This window comes from Schistocerca gregaria, chromosome X (genome assembly GCF_023897955.1).
Source record: "Schistocerca gregaria isolate iqSchGreg1 chromosome X, iqSchGreg1.2, whole genome shotgun sequence".
NCBI lineage: Eukaryota > Metazoa > Arthropoda > Insecta > Orthoptera > Acrididae > Schistocerca > Schistocerca gregaria.
The window spans coordinates 477,447,010-477,469,471 of record NC_064931.1 but is presented as its reverse complement, the minus strand read 5'-3'; the positions used below and the strand labels follow the sequence as shown (position 1 = coordinate 477,469,471).

The 22,462-nt window shown below is 37.2% G+C and overlaps 1 protein-coding gene across 1 annotated transcript in view; it reads left to right on the top strand.

Moving 5' to 3' along the window:
- LOC126298731 (DEP domain-containing protein 1A-like) overlaps nt 1-17,481 on the top strand; it is a 108,684-nt gene extending 91,203 nt beyond the window's left edge. The window contains exons 6-10 of the mRNA XM_049990171.1: nt 2,770-2,893; nt 3,091-3,275; nt 7,879-8,067; nt 9,419-9,577; nt 15,443-17,481. Coding sequence (XP_049846128.1) covers nt 2,770-2,893; nt 3,091-3,275; nt 7,879-8,067; nt 9,419-9,577; nt 15,443-15,577 — 792 coding nt within the window. The 3' untranslated portion in view covers nt 15,578-17,481. The remainder of the gene's footprint in view (nt 1-2,769; nt 2,894-3,090; nt 3,276-7,878; nt 8,068-9,418; nt 9,578-15,442) is intronic.
- Nucleotides 17,482-22,462: the final 4,981 nt, after the last annotated feature.

The window sequence follows — 22,462 nt, the reverse complement described above, 5'->3', positions numbered from 1 at the left end:
GCAAAGGTTTTCGCAGAGAGGATTGGTTATGTGGAGCAGGAATTAGCCTGGCTATGAACAGTAATTAAAGTATTAGGGGTGACCTGTATAAAACAGGAGTAGCAACTAAACACACAAATGTGAGTTTCATGGAGGTCCTGCAGCCCCATGACCATCCCTGGTTTGATAATGCTATACAATTGGGAGATGGGGCTACACTAGGCATGGCCTACACCTGAATAGGAGAGGGAAAGATAGGTTGGCTGAACTACTTGCAGGGTATGTACGGGGGCCGTCATCACACAGTGTAAGATCCCTGTGGTTACTGGTGTCAGAGGGGCACCTTTTTTTTTAGGTTAGAATCAAGTTTCAGGCACCCTGTTTTGAAAGAAGTCACTATAACAGAAGAGACCCAGAAGAATGCACAGAAAAGTAAGGTTAGCTTATTCCACCAAAATATTACAGGATTGAGTAATAAGGTAGAAGCTATTCTTCCCTGCTTGCAAAATTTAGACGAAAAGATAGACATCCTGTGTCTGTCTGAGCACCACATAACCACAGGATTAGATAAGTTACACATATAAGATTACAGTCTGCCAGCTTACTCATGCAGAACTAATTATGGGAAAAGGAGGAGGTGTTGCATATATTAAGACAGAACACAAGTTGAGAAGCATTGACACAAGTAGATTTTGCATAGAAGTGTGTACTTGTGAATTACTGCTGAAAAACAGTTCACTTTTAATTGTAACAGTTTATAGATCCCCACTGGGAAATTTTGAATTATTTATGAGGAACCTGGATTCCTTACTGTGCTGGCAGTCAGACATCAGCAAGCAGTTAATAGTCTGTGGTGACTTCAGTGTAGATTTTCTAAAGGATTCTGATAGGAAAAATGATCTGGAAACCTTATTTGGATCCTACAATTTGCTCTCAGTAGTTAACTTTACAACACGGTTTGATAAAGACAGTAGGTCACTAATTGATAGTGTTTTCTTTGATGAGGCACAAAGCAAGAAAATAAATGTTTACCCAGTAACAAATGATCTCTCTGATCATGATGCACAGTTAGTCAGGATAAATAACATAGTGCCTTACAGTGTGGATACACCTCAGTGGAAGTCAGTCAGAATCATTAATGACTTCAGATCAAATGTTTTTAGAGTAGTTTACAAGAAATTATCTGGTATGAAATTTATAAGAACCAATTGCCGATATAAAATTCAATCCATCCATGACAAATATCTGTATTTGAAAATAGCTTTCCACATAAGCTAATCAGAAGGGACATTAAACAGCCATGTAAAAAACTGTGGATCACTAAAGGGATTAAAATATCTTGAGAAAGGAAAAGGGAAATGTATCTTTTGCCAAGAACAAGCCGAGACTCTGCAGTATTGTGCATTACAAAAACTACTCAAAATTACTGAGAAAGGTTATTAAAAAATCAAGAAACATGCACATAATGTGAGAAATCAGTACGTCGGACAACAGAGTTATTCCAACATGGTATATAGTGAGGCAAGAGACAGGACAACCAACCATAGAAGAGGATAACATTACTATTGAATCGAGTGGAAGGTTTGTAAATGACAAATCACAGGTAGCAAATGTATTCAATAATCATTTCTTAAATATAGTAGAAAGCATAGGGACTAACAGGTCAAGAGAAAGATCACAGCAATATGTTGAAGTAACTCTCATAAAATTACATCATATGAATGTACCAACAACTTCTACATCTGAAATTAAGATGGTCATACAGTCTCTCAAGAATAAAAGCACTTCTGGTTTTGATGGTGTTTCCAATAGAGTATGAAAGATTTGTTCCAATATAATAAGTCCGGTGTTGTCTGAAATATTTAATACATCACCAACTCGAGGCATTTTCCCAGAGAGAGTAAAATATCCAATTGTTAAACCCCTCTTTAAGAGAGGCGATAAGAGGGACATCAATAACTACTGACATGTTTTACTGTTGACATCATTTACCAAAAATTTTGAGAAGGTGATATATTCTAGAATAGTATCTCACTTTGGCAACAATAATATCCTCAGAAAATCACAGTTTGGGTTTCAGAACAGTTGCTCTACTGAGAATGCCATTTACCTGTTCGCACACCAGATATTACCAGCATTAAATAATAAAATAGTGCCGGTAGGTATTTTCTGTGACCTATCCAAAGCATTTGATTGTGTGAATCGTAGTATACTCCTAGATAAATGGAATTTTTACGGGACTGATGGTATAACCAACCAATGGATCATATCATATCTAACCAAAATAATGCAGAAAGTTATACTTAGTAGTAATTCAACCAACAGAATCCAGGGAGATAATTCTGACTGGGGAGAAATCACATATGGGGTTCCCCAAGGCTCAATCTTAGGTCCACTACTGTTTCTAAGTAAATTAATGGCTTTCAAACTGCGATAGACAGGTACACTGCACCGCCAGCGACGACGCCATGCACGTCGCACAGGCATTGCTGTGGCACGTTAACGTTTATTAAACATACTTTTGGTAAGTGGGAAAAGCATGGAAATCACACTAGATTTGGCACTGCTTAACCACTGGGAACAGTTTTTTCAGTATCAACTGATTGTGTACCTTAAATTTCTTTGTCACTTTGCGTCTTACGTGTGGTGATAAGCCTGAGCTTGTTAATCTCAAGTTACATGAATTTATGCACGTGTTTCTCATGTTTCTGACTCAACTAACATGTTTTGTGAAACAGATGTTCACTATTTTGTTCCTGTATTAACTGTAGCTTTGATGATATTCTATAGAGCAGAGCATCACTTGATAGTACTGGAAGTGAAAGCAGTTCATATTATACAGCAACAAGTTCTGCAGATAGCTCCAGAGGAAGTAGCCAGAGTATTCCTGAAACAGTAGAAGGGCACAGGTTTGGTAAGTGCTGTCAAAACTGTTATCCTCATTATGGGTATATATTTCTTTCTTATTCCATTCCTCCATGCCCTGAAGCCACCATGTTTACCTGCATAAGTTTCATAAATACTGGAAATTTTTATACATAAATATTTACTTAGAGTAGTACGATATATTACTGCACAGTCTTTTAACTACTTCATATGTTGTTTCTACAGACTCTGTTTTATGGGTGCATACATCGGAAAGACTTCTTATAGAAATTCTACAGATACTATTATTGTTTGTGCCTCCACACAATCGTACAAGATTGAAATTGTTGTTGAGTTTTATGAAGCAACTGGCACTGTTATCCATTGCTGTGGAGGAGAACTGTCAGTCTACTATATGGGACTTGCCACAGGTGATAATGCTGTTTGCTTATTTTCTTATGTTTAAAGTTTATTAGACAAATGATTGTATCTTATATACTAACACGGAATGTGTTAGCTTAAAACAGTTTATTATAAGTACTTCAGTATTAATTCTAACTACTTACTAGTCATTTGTAGATCAGTGTGGAATAATAATAATAATAATAATAAAACTACATATGTATTTTGCGTCAGACTAGCCATAGATTTCTCAGAAATAATTCATTGGAGGAAAAGTTATGAAAACATAGTTGGCATTCAAAAAAGTTTAACCAATGAATCTGTAATGTTTCCAGACATCTTTTCAAGTCTCAGACATCTGCACAGAGTAGTCTGTACAGTTGTGCAAAGACACAGTGCCAGGGTGGCGTAGTAGTTAGCACATCTGTCTAGTAAGCAGGAGATAAGGGTTCGAATCCTGGACTTAGTACATATTTTCATTCATCACTTCAGTATGGACGTATACATGAAAAAGAGTTTAGCTTCCTGGCCTTTTATGTCACTACATAGTTAATGAAAAACTTTGTGGATACATAATTTACCTGTGAGTTACGAAGTGTGAATGACCATTTACAATGCCCTCAGTGGCATTGTAGCTATAGGAAGCGACTCTGCCTTGCTTATCTGGTTTCTGTATCACTAACCTGGAGTCTTGCTGCTTCGGTAGTCCCTCATCGCACAGTAGTAGCGCTCAGGCGCCAGGTTCAATGTCTGTGCGATCCTGCTGAAGTGGAGTGTTTCAGGATGTCAGCTGTTAAATGTCAACAACATTTTGTACTATACTCGTTAAAAAAACCTACTTTGAAACACTTCACAGAGTTTCCAGTATGGTGGCCCTTGCTACGCCATTATTCAAACCTTAACAACACATTAACACCCTTCAGACTTTCCATAATTGTGATACATACTGCCCACGACACATGGCGTTCACTGATATCTAACATTCAATTTATCTCGTGTTTAATAGCTGGAATATTTTCTCGCGGCCGTTCTTTTGGAGCTGCCCCCAGTTACTCAGCCGTGCTTTTTGAGTGGCGCCTCACTACTAATTCGCCCTGTCTCCCCGCAGGACAAGAGAGGCACCCCTTTTCTCCCTCAGCCAGTAAGGACACTTCTCTCGTTATCCAGCCAAATTTTCAGCCAATGGGCGTTCAGATTGCTGTTGCTAGGCGTATCTGACGTCACATTTGCAGACTTTGTGACAGAAGTTTGTCTTGGAACACTGTCTCAGATTGTAAGATCCTACTCCCAAATAGTCGGACCTTGTCCCTACTAAGGTTGCACAACATTGCCTCGTATGATTTCATCAGTAATGCTCCTTGCTGACGCTTAATTGTCAAATGTACTTGTAGCCTGGCTGCTACTGAGCATTCTTGATCTCATAAATATGCATAATACTTGGCATAAACACTTGATGGGAATGCACGTATGCATTACACATTTTTCTATTTAGTTTTGTTGTTTGCCTGACAACTTAAAGATAGTCTCTGTAAGTCCATCTCTATACAAGATGATTGTGGGACCTTGGCTGTTCAATATAAAATGTCAAATCAAAACACCTTCAGCCATCTAAATTTCCAGTTTCATTTTATTTGTGCTACCAGTTTCAGCATTATGTCATCTTCAGGCCACCTGACTGATTTGCGGGAAAAATCCCACCTATTGTACAATCGAAATAGGGCCAGCATGCAGTCACTTGTATCTGTAAACTTCTTTTTTACAAATTGAAAGGATCACTTTGTGCCAGAGGGACTTTCGTACGGCTGACTGAGCCCTCCAACCCCGTTCCACTCGCGAATAGCATGTGGGAAGAATGATTGTCTTAAGCCTCTGTATTCGTGCTAGTTTCTCAATTTTTTTCCTTGTGGGGTTCTTCCTGCAAGTCTGTGAGGAGTTCGTGTAGATAGTGTAATGTAATGTTGAAACCAGTAGCACAAATAAAATAAAACTGGAAATTTAGACGACTGAAGGTGTTTGTATTTGACATGATTGCTGGTGGATGATTGCTACAAATCTACTGAAACACACACGTTACAGAAGTTGTTTTAGACTAAATACACCAAGCATCTTGCAGTTGCTGTCCTTATAGATATTTGTGCACTCAAAATGTGACAGAAACTAACTCCAAGTACAAAGTAGACTGAAATCGTGATCATTCATAAACCATGCAAATTTAGTTTCTCTCTTTTTGGCAAGAGTGTTAAACAGCCAAAATGGGAACTTATTGTGCAAGACAAGCCAAAGTAAATACTCATATTAAGTGCCACGTAAAAATGTGAAAACTTTAAAAGTCCTTTAGGTCATTTAAATTGTTAAATTTCTATCTGTTTTCATTTATAAGAATGTAAATGGCTGCACAAAATTGTGAAACATAATAATTTCACTTACTATTGAGTTAAAATGTGTTCTTAGCAATAAGAAATGAAATTTGCCACAAACGTCTTTGAAATAAAGCACATATGATGGTCACTGCTCATAGGGGATTAGATAACAGCACATATCTGAATAACATATGAGTGAAGATACGTTACAAGAAAGTTGAGAGTTGCGACACTGTATGTTAAAGCATTTTATAAATTTATTTTGATCAACATATAAATCACTTACATTACAGGAACAAAATTAATACTATTTGGAGAATGTGTGAAGGTGCATTTTCCCGAATCCACGCCAGAGTTTGAAATTATTATATCCTGTATACTAAAATATTTAGTAGAAAGTGTTGAATTATGTTGTGCTAACATGAGGTGAACCATTTACACACAGAAATGAGAGAGAGAGAGAGAGATAAGACTTTGTACTGTTTACATTTACAATTAATGTAGTTTTTCTTGCTATATGCTGTAGCAGAAATGAAATACTTTCTCCATACAATGAAACTACTGTGGAAAAGAGAAATTTTCTCTAGCATTAGTGTGTAGTGTAAATATATCCTTTGAAAGAAATAACCAAACAAGTGAATGTGTTACTTCTGCTTCTGGAAAACAAAAGTAAACATCATTTTCTGCATGATGCTGCCGATAGCTCTCACCAAACTATATTTTTTTTGTGAGGACTAACTTTAAAGCTTATGTTAGTAGCTCTTTAGCACCCTGTTTCACTAATATTCACTGACCAAAGATGATATTTCCATATGGGCACTTCCAAACTCTTAGAAGTGGATGCCAAACCACTACAGTTACTGTAAAAGTCACCACCTCTTTCTTTGGAAGAATATTTAAATTGTAGAGTGTGGACAGATGTACATACAGGAACATGAACAGGAAAAATGTAATACTTTCAAAATTTGCGTAAAACATACTTTCACATTTGTGCTGACCTTGCTTACCACAGGCTGTAAGTGGATAACGCAAAATTATGATTTTCACATGTAGGAAAATCATTATGTATTTTGCCGCTTTCATGTTGTTCTTGTCGATTTGAGAGATTGAAAACCTTAGAGTTATTCAGCTGTGGGATGGCTAAATTATGATCACCCACCTAATAATCTGTAAGATTTTTCATTACATCTATAAAACAGTGAACCATCATGGCATTATAACAAAATGCCACTGAGAGTTTTGCATTACAGTTAATCCCACTGTGTTCAGTGTGACATCTACTGTTGACATAGACATGGAGAATGTAAAGGCTGCTTAAGTGCATAGTAGATCTGTGATAATTGGTGATTTTTTGTGCCATTGAAGACTGTAGGCTGTAATCTGTTTTCTGAAAGGTGGTAGTGGCTGTGCCTGTGAAAAGTCTGTCTCATTAATCCTCTTCATGCACCCATTCAGTGAGATTCTAGTTCCATAAACCTGCCTGTGGGCACTGTCATGTCAATGTACACCACAGGTAGTAATTAAGGATTTGGGCTTATATATGGGAGAAGCAGGGTGAAAAGTTCTGTCTAGCAGTCCAGATGTTGGTTTGTATGGTTTCTTTTTAAGGTGTATGTTGAGATGGTTCCATTGAGAAAGCTATTGGAAATTTCCTGCCTAATTCTTGTGTAGCCTGAGTCTGTAAGTCTCTCTCTCTCTCTCTCTCTCTCTCTCTCTCTCTCTCTCTCTCTCTCTCTCTCTCTCTCTCTCTCTCTCTCTCTCTGATGACTCTTTATTGACAGTACATTAAACTATAAACTAACTCCCTTCACACTGTACCACTGCTGCCACCTGCCTGTGTTTTGAACACCATGGATAATGAGTCAGTAACCCCATGTTGTTTGTCAAGCATGCATCTCCATCCCTATAATAGAGTAAACTGCCTTAGTCACCTTTCCAGAAAGCTTTTCAATTGTCATTCCTCCAGTTCACATATTTTGTGGACTAGGTGATCAATTATTGCTGTGATGAACCCATGTAGGACGCTGGTGCAGTAGGTATTACAGATCTTTAAATTTTAGTACAGTCATTTATTCTCGTGGAAATAGCGTTTCTGATATCTTAAATGAGATTTAAAACCCATAAATGTTGAATAAACTTTGTTTATCTGTATGCTTTAGTACATTTGTGTTCCATTCTCAATTTGTCAACACCTGATATTTAATATGAAAGACAATATGAAGTTAAAAAAGTATTCTCTGTGTGAAATAATAATCATATTTGATCTCTCTAGGTTATTTCAACTTTTTCTCCATGTGTGATATCCAGTGACTGTGGAGAAAATTTCAATCGACAAGTTGTGGAGAAAATTGTGAACTTTATGATTACCCACCAAGACGATTTACTAAATTTGCCACCTACAGTCTGCACATTAACTCAGAGACATAAAGAGAGACAGCAGGTACTGCAGGATACCAATAAGGTACAGCTAGTATGTTAGTCATGTTTTTCAAACTATTAAGTGTTCTGATACACCTAAATGGCACACACAAATACGTTTTGTTTTTATGTCCAACTGAGGAGGGGTCATTGAATTTAATGAGTTGATGAGATTGCTCTGTTCTGTCCAGGTTCTTCTGCTAATTTGTTATTGCAAATACATGTATTGGGTTTGCCACCAGATAACATTGTTAAAGTCCCACAATATTTCATTGAAGCACCTGTTTGAAATTTTTAGGTAGTCACTGGTGTTAAAAGAAGTTGGTCAAAAATAGCACTCATAGCTCCACCTGCCAGGAGCTGAAGAGAAGCCTCCTGCATGTGCCCCATGAGCTAGAACTGTGCAGCTTTATATTTCTGTCATTAAAAGCTGAATTTAAACTATATAGTGCACTGCATCTGGTCTGTAAACAGAGATTCTTGTTTCTCCCATTTTTAGTAGCAGCCAGTGCTGACTTCCACGCAGTGTTTAACTGAAATCTTGCATCCTTGTTGGTTAGATTGTCTGCCATACAGATATTTATGGTTTTCTTAATTACACAATCCCAGAACAGCGATGCTGAGGGTAAAATTCAGTCTGATCAAAATGTGTGTTGCCTGATGTTCAGACAATGCTATGCTGCTGCTGATTTGTCAGTTTGGTCCAAGCAAATATGTTGGTGTTGTTCAACACAGTGTTCTCACATGTTGCGACATGTCTGCCCAATATGAAACTTCCCACACTTCCGTGGGACCTTATAAATGCCGCGTTATTTAAGGTCAAGATTTTCCTTGACTGAACATAACGGAGTCCTCAATTTTGCAACTTGACAAAAATTGCTTGAGGATTTTTCCTATTCTTAAAGATGTGCTTCTAAAATATGACAAAAGTCCACTGTGGAATGAATTAGACATTTGTTTACCAGAACACCATACTTATGTGGATTTTAAACCACATGTGCTCTGTGTACAAGGTATGTAAGAAACTCTCACATTGTGCGTGGTGATGACAGCTTCTGGCTTCCAAATGTTACTATGTGTGAGAAAGTTTGCAGAAGGCGCTGTGTCCCAGCTTGTCTTCTTACCATGACATCCAGAAATGTAATCTAATATCTAAAACATTTGTTTTGTAGCCTCACAGAGTAGAAACACTACCTGTGTTTCTGTAATATTTAAATTCACTCCACTTGAATTTTCAGTTCACATTGGAAGTGGATAAGGATGGCAGGGTACCATTGTAGTTAGAATTGTAAAAGGGCGGTCATCTCAAAGTGAACTTACAAACCCAACAGCGTAATTCAGAAACTAGGTTCTTTCTGTGAATGGAGTTGCAATGAACTGATTTGCCATTGCAGGTAACTGAAGAGAAAGTTACATTCTGTGAACAAGTTTCCTCACAACAATTTGAACAACAGCGACTTACGAGTTCACAGATTGCGCTTTCAGAACTTCTGGAACAAATTTTGTCTGACCGCAAAATGAAGATTAAAGAAAGAAAGAAACGATTGAAGATGGTAAGTTCATACTGTGGGAAATTAATGGATTAAAACTGTACTTTTCTCTCTTAAAAGTGTTGCTTGTGAACTATTAGAATATGCATTTTTATTCTATAATTTATTCTAACAGCAAAAATTGAAAACCACTTTACTCATACTTTAATTCTTGCAATGAATTAAATACCAATTATACTTCTACTTTTAGTCACTGCTGCAATCTTCATCAGTGAAAAATGAAAATACCATCCTTAAAAAATAAAAATATTCATTTTGTAAATACAAAATTCATAGCAATTTTTATTACTGGTATGAGCATTATTAAATTGAAAGTTCATACACATTCATTCATCTTTTTATTTAATCATCTGGAGATCTTGGATATTAGATCTGAAAGGTAATGTTCATAAGTACTGAGATAAAGTCTGTGTTGTCACTAACTGTTAACATTTTTCTTTCATTCCTTTCATTTCGTTACAGTTAGACTAAAAGATAAATGTTAATGAGGTGGAAAGGTGGGATGGGGATTGGAGGGGGGAGCAATTCAGGAAGTAAATGTGATTTTGTTTGTCATGTTGCAGCAGTTACTTCAAAAGGAATAAATTAGTCCCAAAATTATTGTTTAGTTTTGCGTTTCAGATATTTGATACATGCACAAGAAAGATGTCTTAGTTTGTAAGTTTTAGTGAGAGATTCACACATTTTTCTATTTTCCCATTCATTCACCTCACCTCATTCAGTGCATGCTTGAACATAAAGGCAGGTGCTAGCCAAGCCTGCAAGTTGCACTGGCATAATAGACTGTGAACGGCACCCATGCAATGTCCTCAAAACATGGCAAGTGTCAGTCAAGGTCAGAACGGTGTTCTGTGTAGTTGTGAGGACATTACGTCTGATCTAGGTGAATTCGAATGGGGGTAAAATGTTGGTGCATGTATGCTCGGTGTTTCCGTTTAACCAAGGTAGCCAAAGTGTCTTGTGTTTCAAGAACCACCATATCAAAGATTTGTACCGCATACATGGAAAGCACAAAAACATCTTCCACTAATACACAATGCGAACAAAAATGTGTATAGAGTGATCATGAAAAATGTTCCTTGAAGGCAATTTTTATGAAAAATAGGATGATGACAGCTACTTGTGCTATGGGTTTAATGTCACTGGTTTAGGCAGCTACTTGAAACTGAGTTACTCTTGCAGCTTGCCTCACCTTGTATTGAATACACATATGAGCCAAAACATTATGGCCGCTGCCTACTGCACAATTGGGTGCAACCTGGTGGCATTGCGGGCATGTAATGTGGCAAGGAAAGTGTATAACGCAGCATAGAAGAATGAGTAATCATTCTAGTGATGATAACAGTTGTAAATGGGGAAAATCCACTGATATAAATGACTTTCACAAAGGGCACATTGTTGTGGCACTGCATCTGGGAACGATCATCTCGATAACTGCCAAGGTTGTTGCCTGTTCGTATCCTGCTATTGTGAACATCTACGGAAAATGGTTTAAGGATGCTGAAACAAGTAGTAGCTGACAAGGTGTTGAACATCCTTGCATCATCACAGAACATAGAGGTTGGAGGCTTGCCCATACTGTAAAGCAGGAAAGGTAGTGATTCAGTGGCAGATCTAGTGAGAGAGTTCAGTGTTGGTGCAGGCACAAATGTTTTGGAGCACACTGTTCAATGCACATTGTTGAACATGAGGTTCTGCAGCAGAAAATCACTGTGTGTTCCCATGTGGACACGACAACATTGTCAGTTATAGCACAGGACCAATGAAAACGTTTCACCAGGTCTGGCGAATCACTTTTCTTGCTATATCAGGTTGATGAGACTGTCATGGACTTGGGCTGTTAGGGGAAGTATTATCTTTGGGAGAACATTCATCTAGGCTTCCATAGAACATTTACTATTAATGGAAGGTACCACAATAGCTGTAAACTATGTGAATAATATTGTATACAGCCTGTATTGCTTCATGGCTAATGCCTTTCCCAGTGGCAATAGATCTTCTAACTGTATAACCATCCATGTCACAAGGTCAGAATTGTACTCCAATTGCTTGAGATTCACAATAGTTAATTGATGTTGCTGTCTCAGTCACCAAATTCACAATATCTGAACCCAATAGAGCACAACTGAGACACTATAGGATGCCAGTTTTGCACATACAAACCACCAGCCTGTAATTTGTGGTAATCGCATGGTCTGTGCATAAACATACGGTACCACTTACCTCTGGAAACTACCAAGGACTTGTCAACTCCGTGCCACTCAGAATCCCTGTTATAAAGCATTCCAAAGGTGATGACAACATTTTGCCTCATGAATCTATCAAAGGTTTTCAATCTCTGTAGCTCTGTGGAAACTGACTAGATAGCATCTAGAAACACTGTCTCAGGTAATCAACTCCATACAACATGTCACAATATTACATTCTAAAATGTAAATGTATTTTTTCTAATGTTCACTACAATAATTAAGTACTAGAGGTTTGTTATCATGTTAGTGTTATTTCTTGTGCTATCAGTAATTGCACCACTATATTACAAAAATAGTTGTCATAGATTGTCTTGTTTCACAAAACATTCTAACAAGAGGTTTGTGTTCAAAATTATGCTGTATTGGTAGTATGCTTTGTTTCTATGAGATCACAAATATCTGTGGAATTAATTGTGTATTCACAGACAATAGACATTTTGTAACAGTAGCTGTTTTATTATTTGATGAACTAATCACATCTTAATGAACTGTCATAACAATGATCTGCATTGGTTTGTTCATTGTGGTTTCCATAATCGACCACAGATGATAAAAGTTTATATTTTCCCTGTACGTCAGTGGTAAAGTTGAATTGATGTCAACAAAATTCTGATTGGGCAACGTTATTGAGGGCATTGTTCTATTCGCCTGGTCCAGAGATTTTTACTCTTTCGACTCAAATTGTGGAACACATCTGACACAACAGTAGTTGCTTTGGGGGCCAAACTGTATGATATGCAACTGTCACTTTGTTACTGCAAAATCTTTGACTTTTTACTATCCATAGGGTAGCAAAATATCTACTGGGTCTGCTCTCAAGCTGTACATTACTATTCTTTTAATATTACAAATTTGGCCAGTATCATTATGGAATGGTCTTTCACACTACAACTCCTTGTTGCCATTTATCAGCATAAAGTACATGTACGCTAACACAGAACATTGAAATAGTCACTGCTAGAAAGACTTCAGTTACTACAGCTGGGTTTGGAGGGGGTGGAAGAGGAATGCAGGATGTATGCACACACAACCTGACGGCATCCCAAACATTCTGAATGGAATTCAGACACTGTACCTCCCACCACATCTCTGTCAATGCATTCATTGTCATTTTTATATGAATAAAACCGTTTAGATCACTAAATAAAATGTCTTTATTCAGTACAATGTTTTGGCAGAAATTCAAAGCTTTTTATATTTGATGATAATAAATAAAGACATTTTATTTAGAAATCTAGGTAGTTTTATTCAGAAAATATTCATGAATGATCATGGACTCATAAAAGGAATTTGTTTCATTCATTAATTCATTATCTTTGGAGCTATTTCTGTGACAGTTCCCATATTTTGTTCCACTGATCTATCTTCTTCATAACTGTGGAAGTTATCTACCCGTTACCACATTTTTACTTAACTAGGTTGGGGAAGGGCTACATTAATACTTTTCAAGTAGGGTGTACTGTCAGATCATTTGGAGTCTATAGTAATAATTTTATGGTCATATTTTTGGTGGAGAACAGTGAAGAAGTCCTGTTCCCTGCTCCCTTGTCGGTGACAAAATGACACTGTTTTTGTCAAGTCACTGCTGATGACAAAACCGGAAAATCTACAATTATGAGATTTCAGATATTCTCATCAGTTTGAGCTGTCACCTGGGTATATTCTAGCAGAGCAAAAAAAATCTATTTCTGCTGTTCCAGCTTACAAATAGCAATTGAGGGTGATATAATAGTGGCACACGTACTTCTGCCAAACCATTTGTTGTGAATCCAGTACTGCTTTCCCATAGTGCTGACAGTGTTTCTGGCGATTGTGGGATGGGATAGCAATTCTCATGCACTGACAAGTGCTGAAGAAACCATATTTATAGCAGCCTGCACCAAGGATACAAGACTTCTTGCCTTGAGCACTTCAGATGGGCACAAGTTCAGTGTGCAGACTTAAAAAGCTTTGTAATTCTTTCTTTCATTTCAGGTGATATTATGCAACATCTATTGGTGAGTAAAAACCCAGTTGCTGCACAAATAGTAAGATTTTCGCCATTATATACGTATGTGTTCCAAGAGGACACAATGTACGTCAATAATTAAATTACTACTACTACCACCAGCACCACAAACAAGATTTCCACATGTCATATTTTATTCACTCTTCCCACCCCACAATACACAAGAATCACTTTCCATCTTTTCCACAACAGATTTCAATTTTCAGTAAATGTCTGCATCAACGACATCACTGCCTTATATCTGAGTGCATAAGTCCTAACAAAATCCTCAAAAATAAAAATTATCACTAACAGATATGTCCTGAGACTCAACTGGTACTTATGGAAATCCAGTGTGGTGAACACTGTTTTATTTAGGTATGTGCAGAAGTGGAAGTGATCTACCAATGTTGTAATGTGTTCTCATGGGTATTATTTGAAAATGTCCAGTGGGGTGTTTGACGTGTTGCTTAAGGAGCATACTTGGCAAACAGTGCAAGGTATCTTCCATACCTTGTACAATAGCCAGTTCATCACTTTGCAAGGCAGTGATGTATACACATACTTCATCTGGACAGATACCTTCCGTCTATGTTAGATTACTGAGTCTCGCCAAATTAGAACACATTTGAAGTCACTCTGCAAGCTGAAGCTAAAGTGTGGCTCATGTGTAGGGAGAACTGTACTGTGTTGACTTGTGCACTTCCTCACATGAGCAATATTGTGAGGTTCAGATGTGACTGACTGCCTCACAAACATATCACCTTTATGAATTTCTCGGCACACATTACTTGAGGACAAGTCCTTTCATGTGCTCTAGTGGTGGCAGACTATAGTTGGGACCGGGCCATTGTTCAGTATTTGCTGTGCATTTGAATGAACATGACATTGGTACACAATAACTCATTACTGTCTGTGGCTAAATTTTTGGGATTCAGGCTGTCATGTTTACAAATTGTCATCACATACAGAGATGAAAAGGTAATAAAGTATTTTCTGTTGTTCATTAGCTGAGTTTGACCTGATTCAAATCTATAATGGCCCTCCACTGCAGTTCTTTAAGTAAATAGATATCAATATACAGATGTCCATTATACACAGGTGTTAGAAGTGGAGTCTGCAATATCAATGTGCATTTCATGGCCATTTGATAATTTTGTGCAGTACTGTTTTACTAACAGTAGTTTAGGTTTTCTTAGTAGTTACTGTTTTTGTGCTTCAGTGAGTGTGCACCTTGAAACATGTAGTCATGTTATTTTTTTAGATTAAGTGTGAGAGAAACAAATGCACGTGAGGATTTACATGGTTTTATAAATTATGCTGTTTGCTAATTGTTTGCTTAATTATGTTTGTCGGCCTCCTTCCTGTGAAGTCCTTTATCTTAGTTGTACAAACTTCTCTCTCTCTCTCTCTCTCTCTCTCTCTCTCTCTCTCTCTCTCTCTCTCTCTCTCTCTCTCTCTCTCTCTCTCTCCCAAAACCATATATAATTTTAGCTCAATATTTTTGCTGGATGCTCCATGAGATATACTTTCTGTTCTCTTCGGATAGTGGTCACTTCTTCCTGGAACAAAAGTAGTATTCATCAGTAAAGTTTTGTTAAAAACTGTGTTTGATACATTTCTCTTTTACAGTTCAAGGAGTCATATCCTCATATCTATAACATGAGGTTTCCAGAGGACAAAAGCAGAGATACTGGCAGTGCAGAAAAACATCGAAGTATTCTCCATTTTCCGACATTCGCTAGACTGAAAAGTATAAGAGTGTGAAATAAGTGAAATGCCAGTCACTTATTGCTCTTCATCTGCAGTTCTTACTGCTTTGTGGTTGTTACTTTTACAAGCCTGACCTAAAGAAAAGAGACAATCTCTCTCTACCCTGCCCTCCTTTACCATTCCCTCTCTTTTGTGCAAAGACTGTTAGTCCTTAAACAAAGCACAAAAAGAAATTGTTATAATGAACTTTTCTTTACATGACTACTTTTGAAATGCATGCCTTTCCGTCAGCTTTGTCACTGGCATGTCAGCATACATATTACATGTTTGTCACTATCACCAATGCATTACTTTTTGTTAAGCCTTTTAATGAACACCACATAAAATCTCATATTCTACAGTAAATAATAATTATGTAACATAATAGTAACTTTGAGACACTATACACAGCACTACAGTACATAAGGACCAAACATTGACTTTTTTTATACATGCCCTGTGTGCTGTTTTCCTCTGTTTTCTTTAACAGACTAGATAGCATCTCACTTTGCAGCTACCAATAATGATCAATTAGGCAAAGTAACTGAGTGAAGTACCACTGTGGGTTAAGACACAAGATTTGTGTTAGGGAAGATAACAGTTCAGATCTCCATCTGTGTATCTATACTTTGGTTTTCCGCAATTTCCTTAAATTGCTTATTGTGAAAGCTAGGACAGTTCCCTGGAAAAGGCACATACAGTCTCTTTCCCTGACATTGTCAGTCTGATCTTGAGTTCCATATTTAGCAACCTCATCAGTGATTTCATTTAAACCTCGATCTTTCTTCTCTCATTCCTTCCTTCTCTCCTTCGGGCAACTACTTCTTGTTCATCAGTTTTAGTCTGTCGGCACTGTTTTAATTTTATTAAAAAAACTATTAGATATGAAATCAAGAGTTGTGGTAATAACAGGAAAAATGTTGGCAGTTGCAGAATGGTCCCTGAATAAATGGGGATTTAAATCACATACTAGTAGGTGAGAAATAATTAAAATAGTATTTCCATAATTGAGCTGCCTGTTCAGAAAAATTTTTAGATATGTCTTTCAAAACACTAATTTGAACATGTAATGAAATAAATAGTTCTAGTGTTTGTAGCATGCAGCTATATAAAGTCATATATGACACTTTGGTGACTTCGGTCATTTTACAGATTGCTTACAAATTGCTACATATTTTTTTCAACATTTACATACCAGGCAGTATATATTTCGATGCTCAATGTTCATCACAGTACAATCTAAATATAAAATACACTCATTAAGACACAGATATTTGGACACATTGGGAAATGTGAAAGTGCGAGCTTTTGTTTAGTTAAGTTAGTGGAATGTCAGGTATTCTTAATTTTTTAAAAGTACACATAAATGTAAAATGTGCATACTGCTGCTCTGGTGTTGATTGTCTTCAGATAATTGTGTATTCCACACCACATATGAAATAAAAATGCAGTCTGTCACCAAAGGACCAAATTTATTTTGAGTACAACATTTAAATATAAGTATAGCTGCAGACAATGTGCCAAATATTAATTTAGTGTTTGTTCATTTCATGTGAATAGCTTTACTTACTCCATTCACTCACTACTATTCGACATTTTAAAATTATATGTATTAGATTGTTAAGTTTTTTTTTAATTAGTTACAATATTAGTTTTATACCAAGTGGATGGCAGTACATAAAGACAGTTACTTGTACTTGATTGTTGTCTCTTTGTGAAATATATATGTATTTTTAGTCTTTTGTACTACACATTTATAAGTCTGCTTGTTGTTATGCTATTGGACATTTTGCATTGTATCGTTTATATTTGTTCAAATATCAGTTGAATATTTCATTCATTTTATCATATGTAGAATTTTATGTACTTCAGAGATATTTACTTACTCAATAAGCAATAAAGGAAAAGAGTATCCTGAAGATTATTTTACATTGCAATATATATTTTAATCTAGATTGTTTTGATGTAGTAAAATATACATATAAGGCTCTAGGTAAATCCATTCACTGGAGTATTGAAATATAACTGTTTTAATACACAGGGATAGTTCATAACAGTGCATTGAGAAATGAAATATACTTAATTGCATGTGGGATGAGGAAATAAATTTGCTGATGTACATTAACAAGAAAGTGTGAGTCAAGTATTGTTGCAGTTTAATACAGTGTCAAAAAAAAAAAAAAAAAAAAAAAAAAAAAAAAAAAAAAAAAGGAGTGACAGTGGAAATGAAGCCACTCGGGTCTAAATTGAGGATGAAATCGAAGCGTGTAAGAGATATACTAACCAGGATATATAAGTTTCAGCTGTGACGGCTAATGTGTCATGATGCATGCTCTGTAATGAAAGGCAAATTGAGCTTACCGAATAAGAACAGAATTTCTTAAAACTCGTAATATCCCTGGTTTGTCTTCAGAAATTTAAATGGCTGTGTGTGGTATCACGTAGTTCTGTTTTTCAATGACAGTTAATGGATGTTAATTGCTGTCTTGGTTTATGAAGTGGGTATTGTGTTGAACACAGACTTTTCTTTCAGCATCCATGAGATTTCCATCGTCTTATTTTGTTGTGTGAAATGTTAATGTGCACAGGTGAAAGTAAATAAATGTGTTTCATTTGATTAATTTTTCCCAAGATAGTTATATGACTGTTAGAATGATGAAACATGGAGAATGGGAGGATGATAGGTCTAGAGATGAATTTTCTTCAGAGTTTATAAGATACCATTCATGTAATTCACATTCATTGACATTACATGCTATTCAAAATAAATCATAAACTTCACACCTCAAGCAAGAATAGAAAAATGTGCCACAGTGTTCTTGCTACTATGAATTCCTGTGATTAAAACAAAGATCCAAGGGAGTAGCCTTTCTTACAGAATGCATAAAAATATGTCAGTGGTGATGGTGACTGATGGAAGGTTGTAGCATGCAACAGAATCTAATATTTACAATATCCATAGCATTCCTAAGGTACATGTGCTCCCCATGTGGCTGTGATATGGCTGATTCCTGATTTGACAAATTCAGGTTTTCTATGCTGGAGTCTAGTGACATCATTTCTGTGGTACTTTAAGTTCTGTATATACTTCATCATCGCCGTTAAGTGTTGCACTTGTACCTTATTATGCTCCATAGGTTTTATTGGAATCTGAATGAATCATTCAAACTCTTCATGTAAAAATAGTTATGGGTTGCGGGGAGTACTGATGTAAAGAACATCTCAACTAAATAAATGGTACCATACATACAAAATCATTACACTTTCAGCCTTGAAGGACCTACACTTGTTGTGCCGCACAATCACAAAATTTACACATTAGCGTACTGTCGGGGCATCATGGTTTTTGAATACAAGTGTCTAAACATCACAGTATAGAGTTGCACAGGTCTTTGATGTAGTCCTGTAATACTTCATCTCATGCTGCTTGCACACTCCATGACACCCCACATATTCTTGATCTGGGAGAACTTGGGTGATGCAGAAGGCCATAGCAGAGTATCCATAGCTACAAGATATGCTCAGGAAGTGGCAACGATATGAGAATGAATGTTGTTATACTGAAATAAGGCATGGGTGTGGGCAGTCACAAGTGGCAGAGCCGAGCCACTAGTTGCATTACGTCCTCCATGTGCCGTGTGACTGCTGTGGAACCCATTAGGTACACTGACATTCAATGTGCACCATAGGATATTGGTCCCCACACCAAGCTGGGCAGGTGTGTGATGGGAAAGCATAAATCACTCCTTGTGGACATAGACCCTGTCATCGTCGCCTCAAAGGCAGAAGTGAGACTAATGATAAAGATGACTTGCTGCCAGTCTGCAGAGCCCCATGTACACCATTGCAGACACCAGGTGAGTCGGACACTATGTTGCACGGGTGTGTGGGGCAGGCATTGTAACAGTTAGCATTCAGCAAGCCCTACGTCACGTAACTGCCTGCCAGTGGTACTAACATTTACGGGATGTTGCATAGAGGACAGGACATCCCATTGAGTGGTGCCTATCATTGACATGTGTGGCAGACAGCCCATCTGTTCTCCCTTCTTGAGGAGCATGTTGGACACCCAGATCCTACAGGTAGTGCATACTTGCTTTCCTGTATCCATTGCCACCAACCGGGAATGGTGGTGTTCCTGTGACTGCCGTGATGCACAATATGATGACAGGAACACTCCGCATCTTGCAGCCCCACAATACAGACCCTCTCAAACTCGTATAGCTGTGGACCATGCTGCCACATGTGTTGCCTGGGCATAGTGCACATTGTGGTGGTGCCATAGTGATACTGCCAGCTGTTACACTGGCTGGAATGGCCATTTGGGGCCTCTTATGTCAACCAATCAGCATAACATGGTCCCAATCGTGCTACCTGAGTGTATAGCTGACCATGCAGAAGCAATCATTGGTACAGGCACAGTTGATGGTGTGCAACATACCCACCCAGTTTGGAGTGGATCATTCAGGTCCTTCGGGATGCAGCTCATTTTGTGACGATCTGGTGCATGTGGCATGTTCTCTTTAAAATGTGTACTAAAAATAAATTTTAATGTATTGCAGATCATAAGTAGTGTGTGAAATTTTGTTATTGTTTATCAGAAGGGAAGAGTGTGGCTTTCAATAGTTATTCCACCTACGTATACAGGAATCTATAGAACAATCTACTCTTTCTCACAGATCTTTTGAGTGCCTTTGTAATGTGATGACAATGTAGACTATTTCACAATCTAGTGACTGCAATGCTGACCTGAAAGGTTACCGTGAGGACTTGATGGTAGTTGAGAACTGAAAATGTATTAAATTTTAGCTAATTTATTTTATGTTCCAGAGACCTAATGTGTTTAAAAGCATCAAAACTGTAAAATGAATACAAACTTTTGCAAATTGTAAATAGTAAAACTGTAGCATTTATTGTTATTTCCATTTCATCCAGTTTTATTTAGATTTTTAAGCTAAGGGCAGAAGTTGCAAATTTTGTCACACGAGTTGCTCAGACAGTTGTGCTATTTCCAGAATAATCTTACATTAATAGAAGAGAAATAAACTTGGACAAGAAGGTAAGTAATTTCATTTTATAGTCAGGAATGTGCTTAAAGCATCGTAAGTTCAATAAGTTCCAAAATCATTTGCCCCCAACCTGTAAAAAAACTGTCAGAAAAAAGTGAAAGTAACAGAATCTAGCAGAAACACCTGCATTTGTAAGTGTATAGCTGCTTTGCACCCAAGGCCAGTGTTGACAACATAAATTTGATCAAAATTACTTAGAGGTGGTGCAGCAGCTGAGACAGTGGATTTGTACTTGGGAAATAGTGTGGTCATAGAAGCATATAGTAATCCAGACGTAGTTTTTTTTTGTGAATTCCCTAAATTGTGCAAATCAAATACAGGAGTGATTCCTTTAAAAGGGAAATAGCCGATTTCCTTTATATTCTTATCCAATTTGAACTTACCTGCAATCTCCAGTGACCTTGTCAATTTGGTGGCGGTGGTCTCTTGATAAGATGTAAATTTTAAGTCACCTTCCCCAGTCCTAGGCATTTAGTGTTTGGTTACATTCAGTTGTAAAAAGATTTGCTACAGTACCTTATACTCCAGTTGGTAAGTACATTGGACCTTACGAAAGGTTCTGATTTTATGAATATGTTGCATGCAGTGCAGACTCAAGAGTTTTCGTTCTCAAGAGCACTGTACTAAATTGAGGTGAACTGAAAAAGACAAAATTTTGTATGAATTTTCTCTCTAAATTTTTTCCGTAGCCTCATGTGACGACGAAAAGCACTCGGACCCTTTTCTAGAGTGTAAATTTTTTTACAGTTTGCTCTGGTCAGTTATGCTTTAACACCATTTACATGCCGAGATAGAGCTTAAAAAGGTCGACAAAATTTGCAAACTATCAACAAGGACAGGTTTTAGCATTAATATTTAATAGTACAACTTTTAAAAAAGTATAATGGCAGGTGCCTCTACCACCTAACGTTGAGAACCCAACCCCGCCCTAACCCTACCCCTACAGGATGCTTACTTCTCCTAAGCTTGTGAAAAAATATTTTTAAAAAATGAGTTTTTTTCGTGGTAGGTGATTGTAACAGTCACAGCCTGACAACCCCAAGAACCCCATTCCTTCTAATACAGTGTAATTTCTTACTAGTTAAAGGTACATTTTAAAAAAAATAAAAATGACTTTTCATTGTTCTGGGAATCCCTCCTCCACCCTCTCTTGTTGAAGCCCAGCCTGCACTGGTGGATTCTTTCCTTTACCCATCCATGCCTGTACAGGGAAAGGTTTTCTTGTAAATGATGCTGACTTTCTTTGTCATTTGGCCAAAGGGGACTGAAGTAGTGTCATGTTCACTTGCTGCATGAAAGGAAAGAACATCTTTTGGATTGAATTTGCTTTATATTGATGAGTACAGAGTTCTGGGGCAATTATCCCTCCTGCACTTCTGGAAATAGGTCTTATTTTGAGAAGAGGTTTATGCTGTCAACAATAACGTGATGTGTATGTCTTCATCTGTGATGGTAACTCTATCATAGTCAGCAATCTCTTCATTATCAACACATCAGCATCCATTGCCTGCTTAACAACAATGTCGTTTGCTACCATTTTAACCATCAGCACTGGAGTGAATTTCTGTTTGTTGGTGTCATTGGATTTAAAAAAAATCCTGTGTTACTGTAGCAGTTGTTGTTGTTGTTGTTGTTGTTGTTGTTGTTGTTGTTGTCAGAAGACAAATTGTTTTGGATGAGCCCCTCAAAGTGTGCTGATTTGGTAATGATCATTATTGGGATACCCACCGAAAACTACTACAGCATTACGTCCGAAGCACATAGTCCACATTGTCTTACACACTAACTCAAACTTACTGTTACAGTTGTACTCCATACCACTTTATGTAGA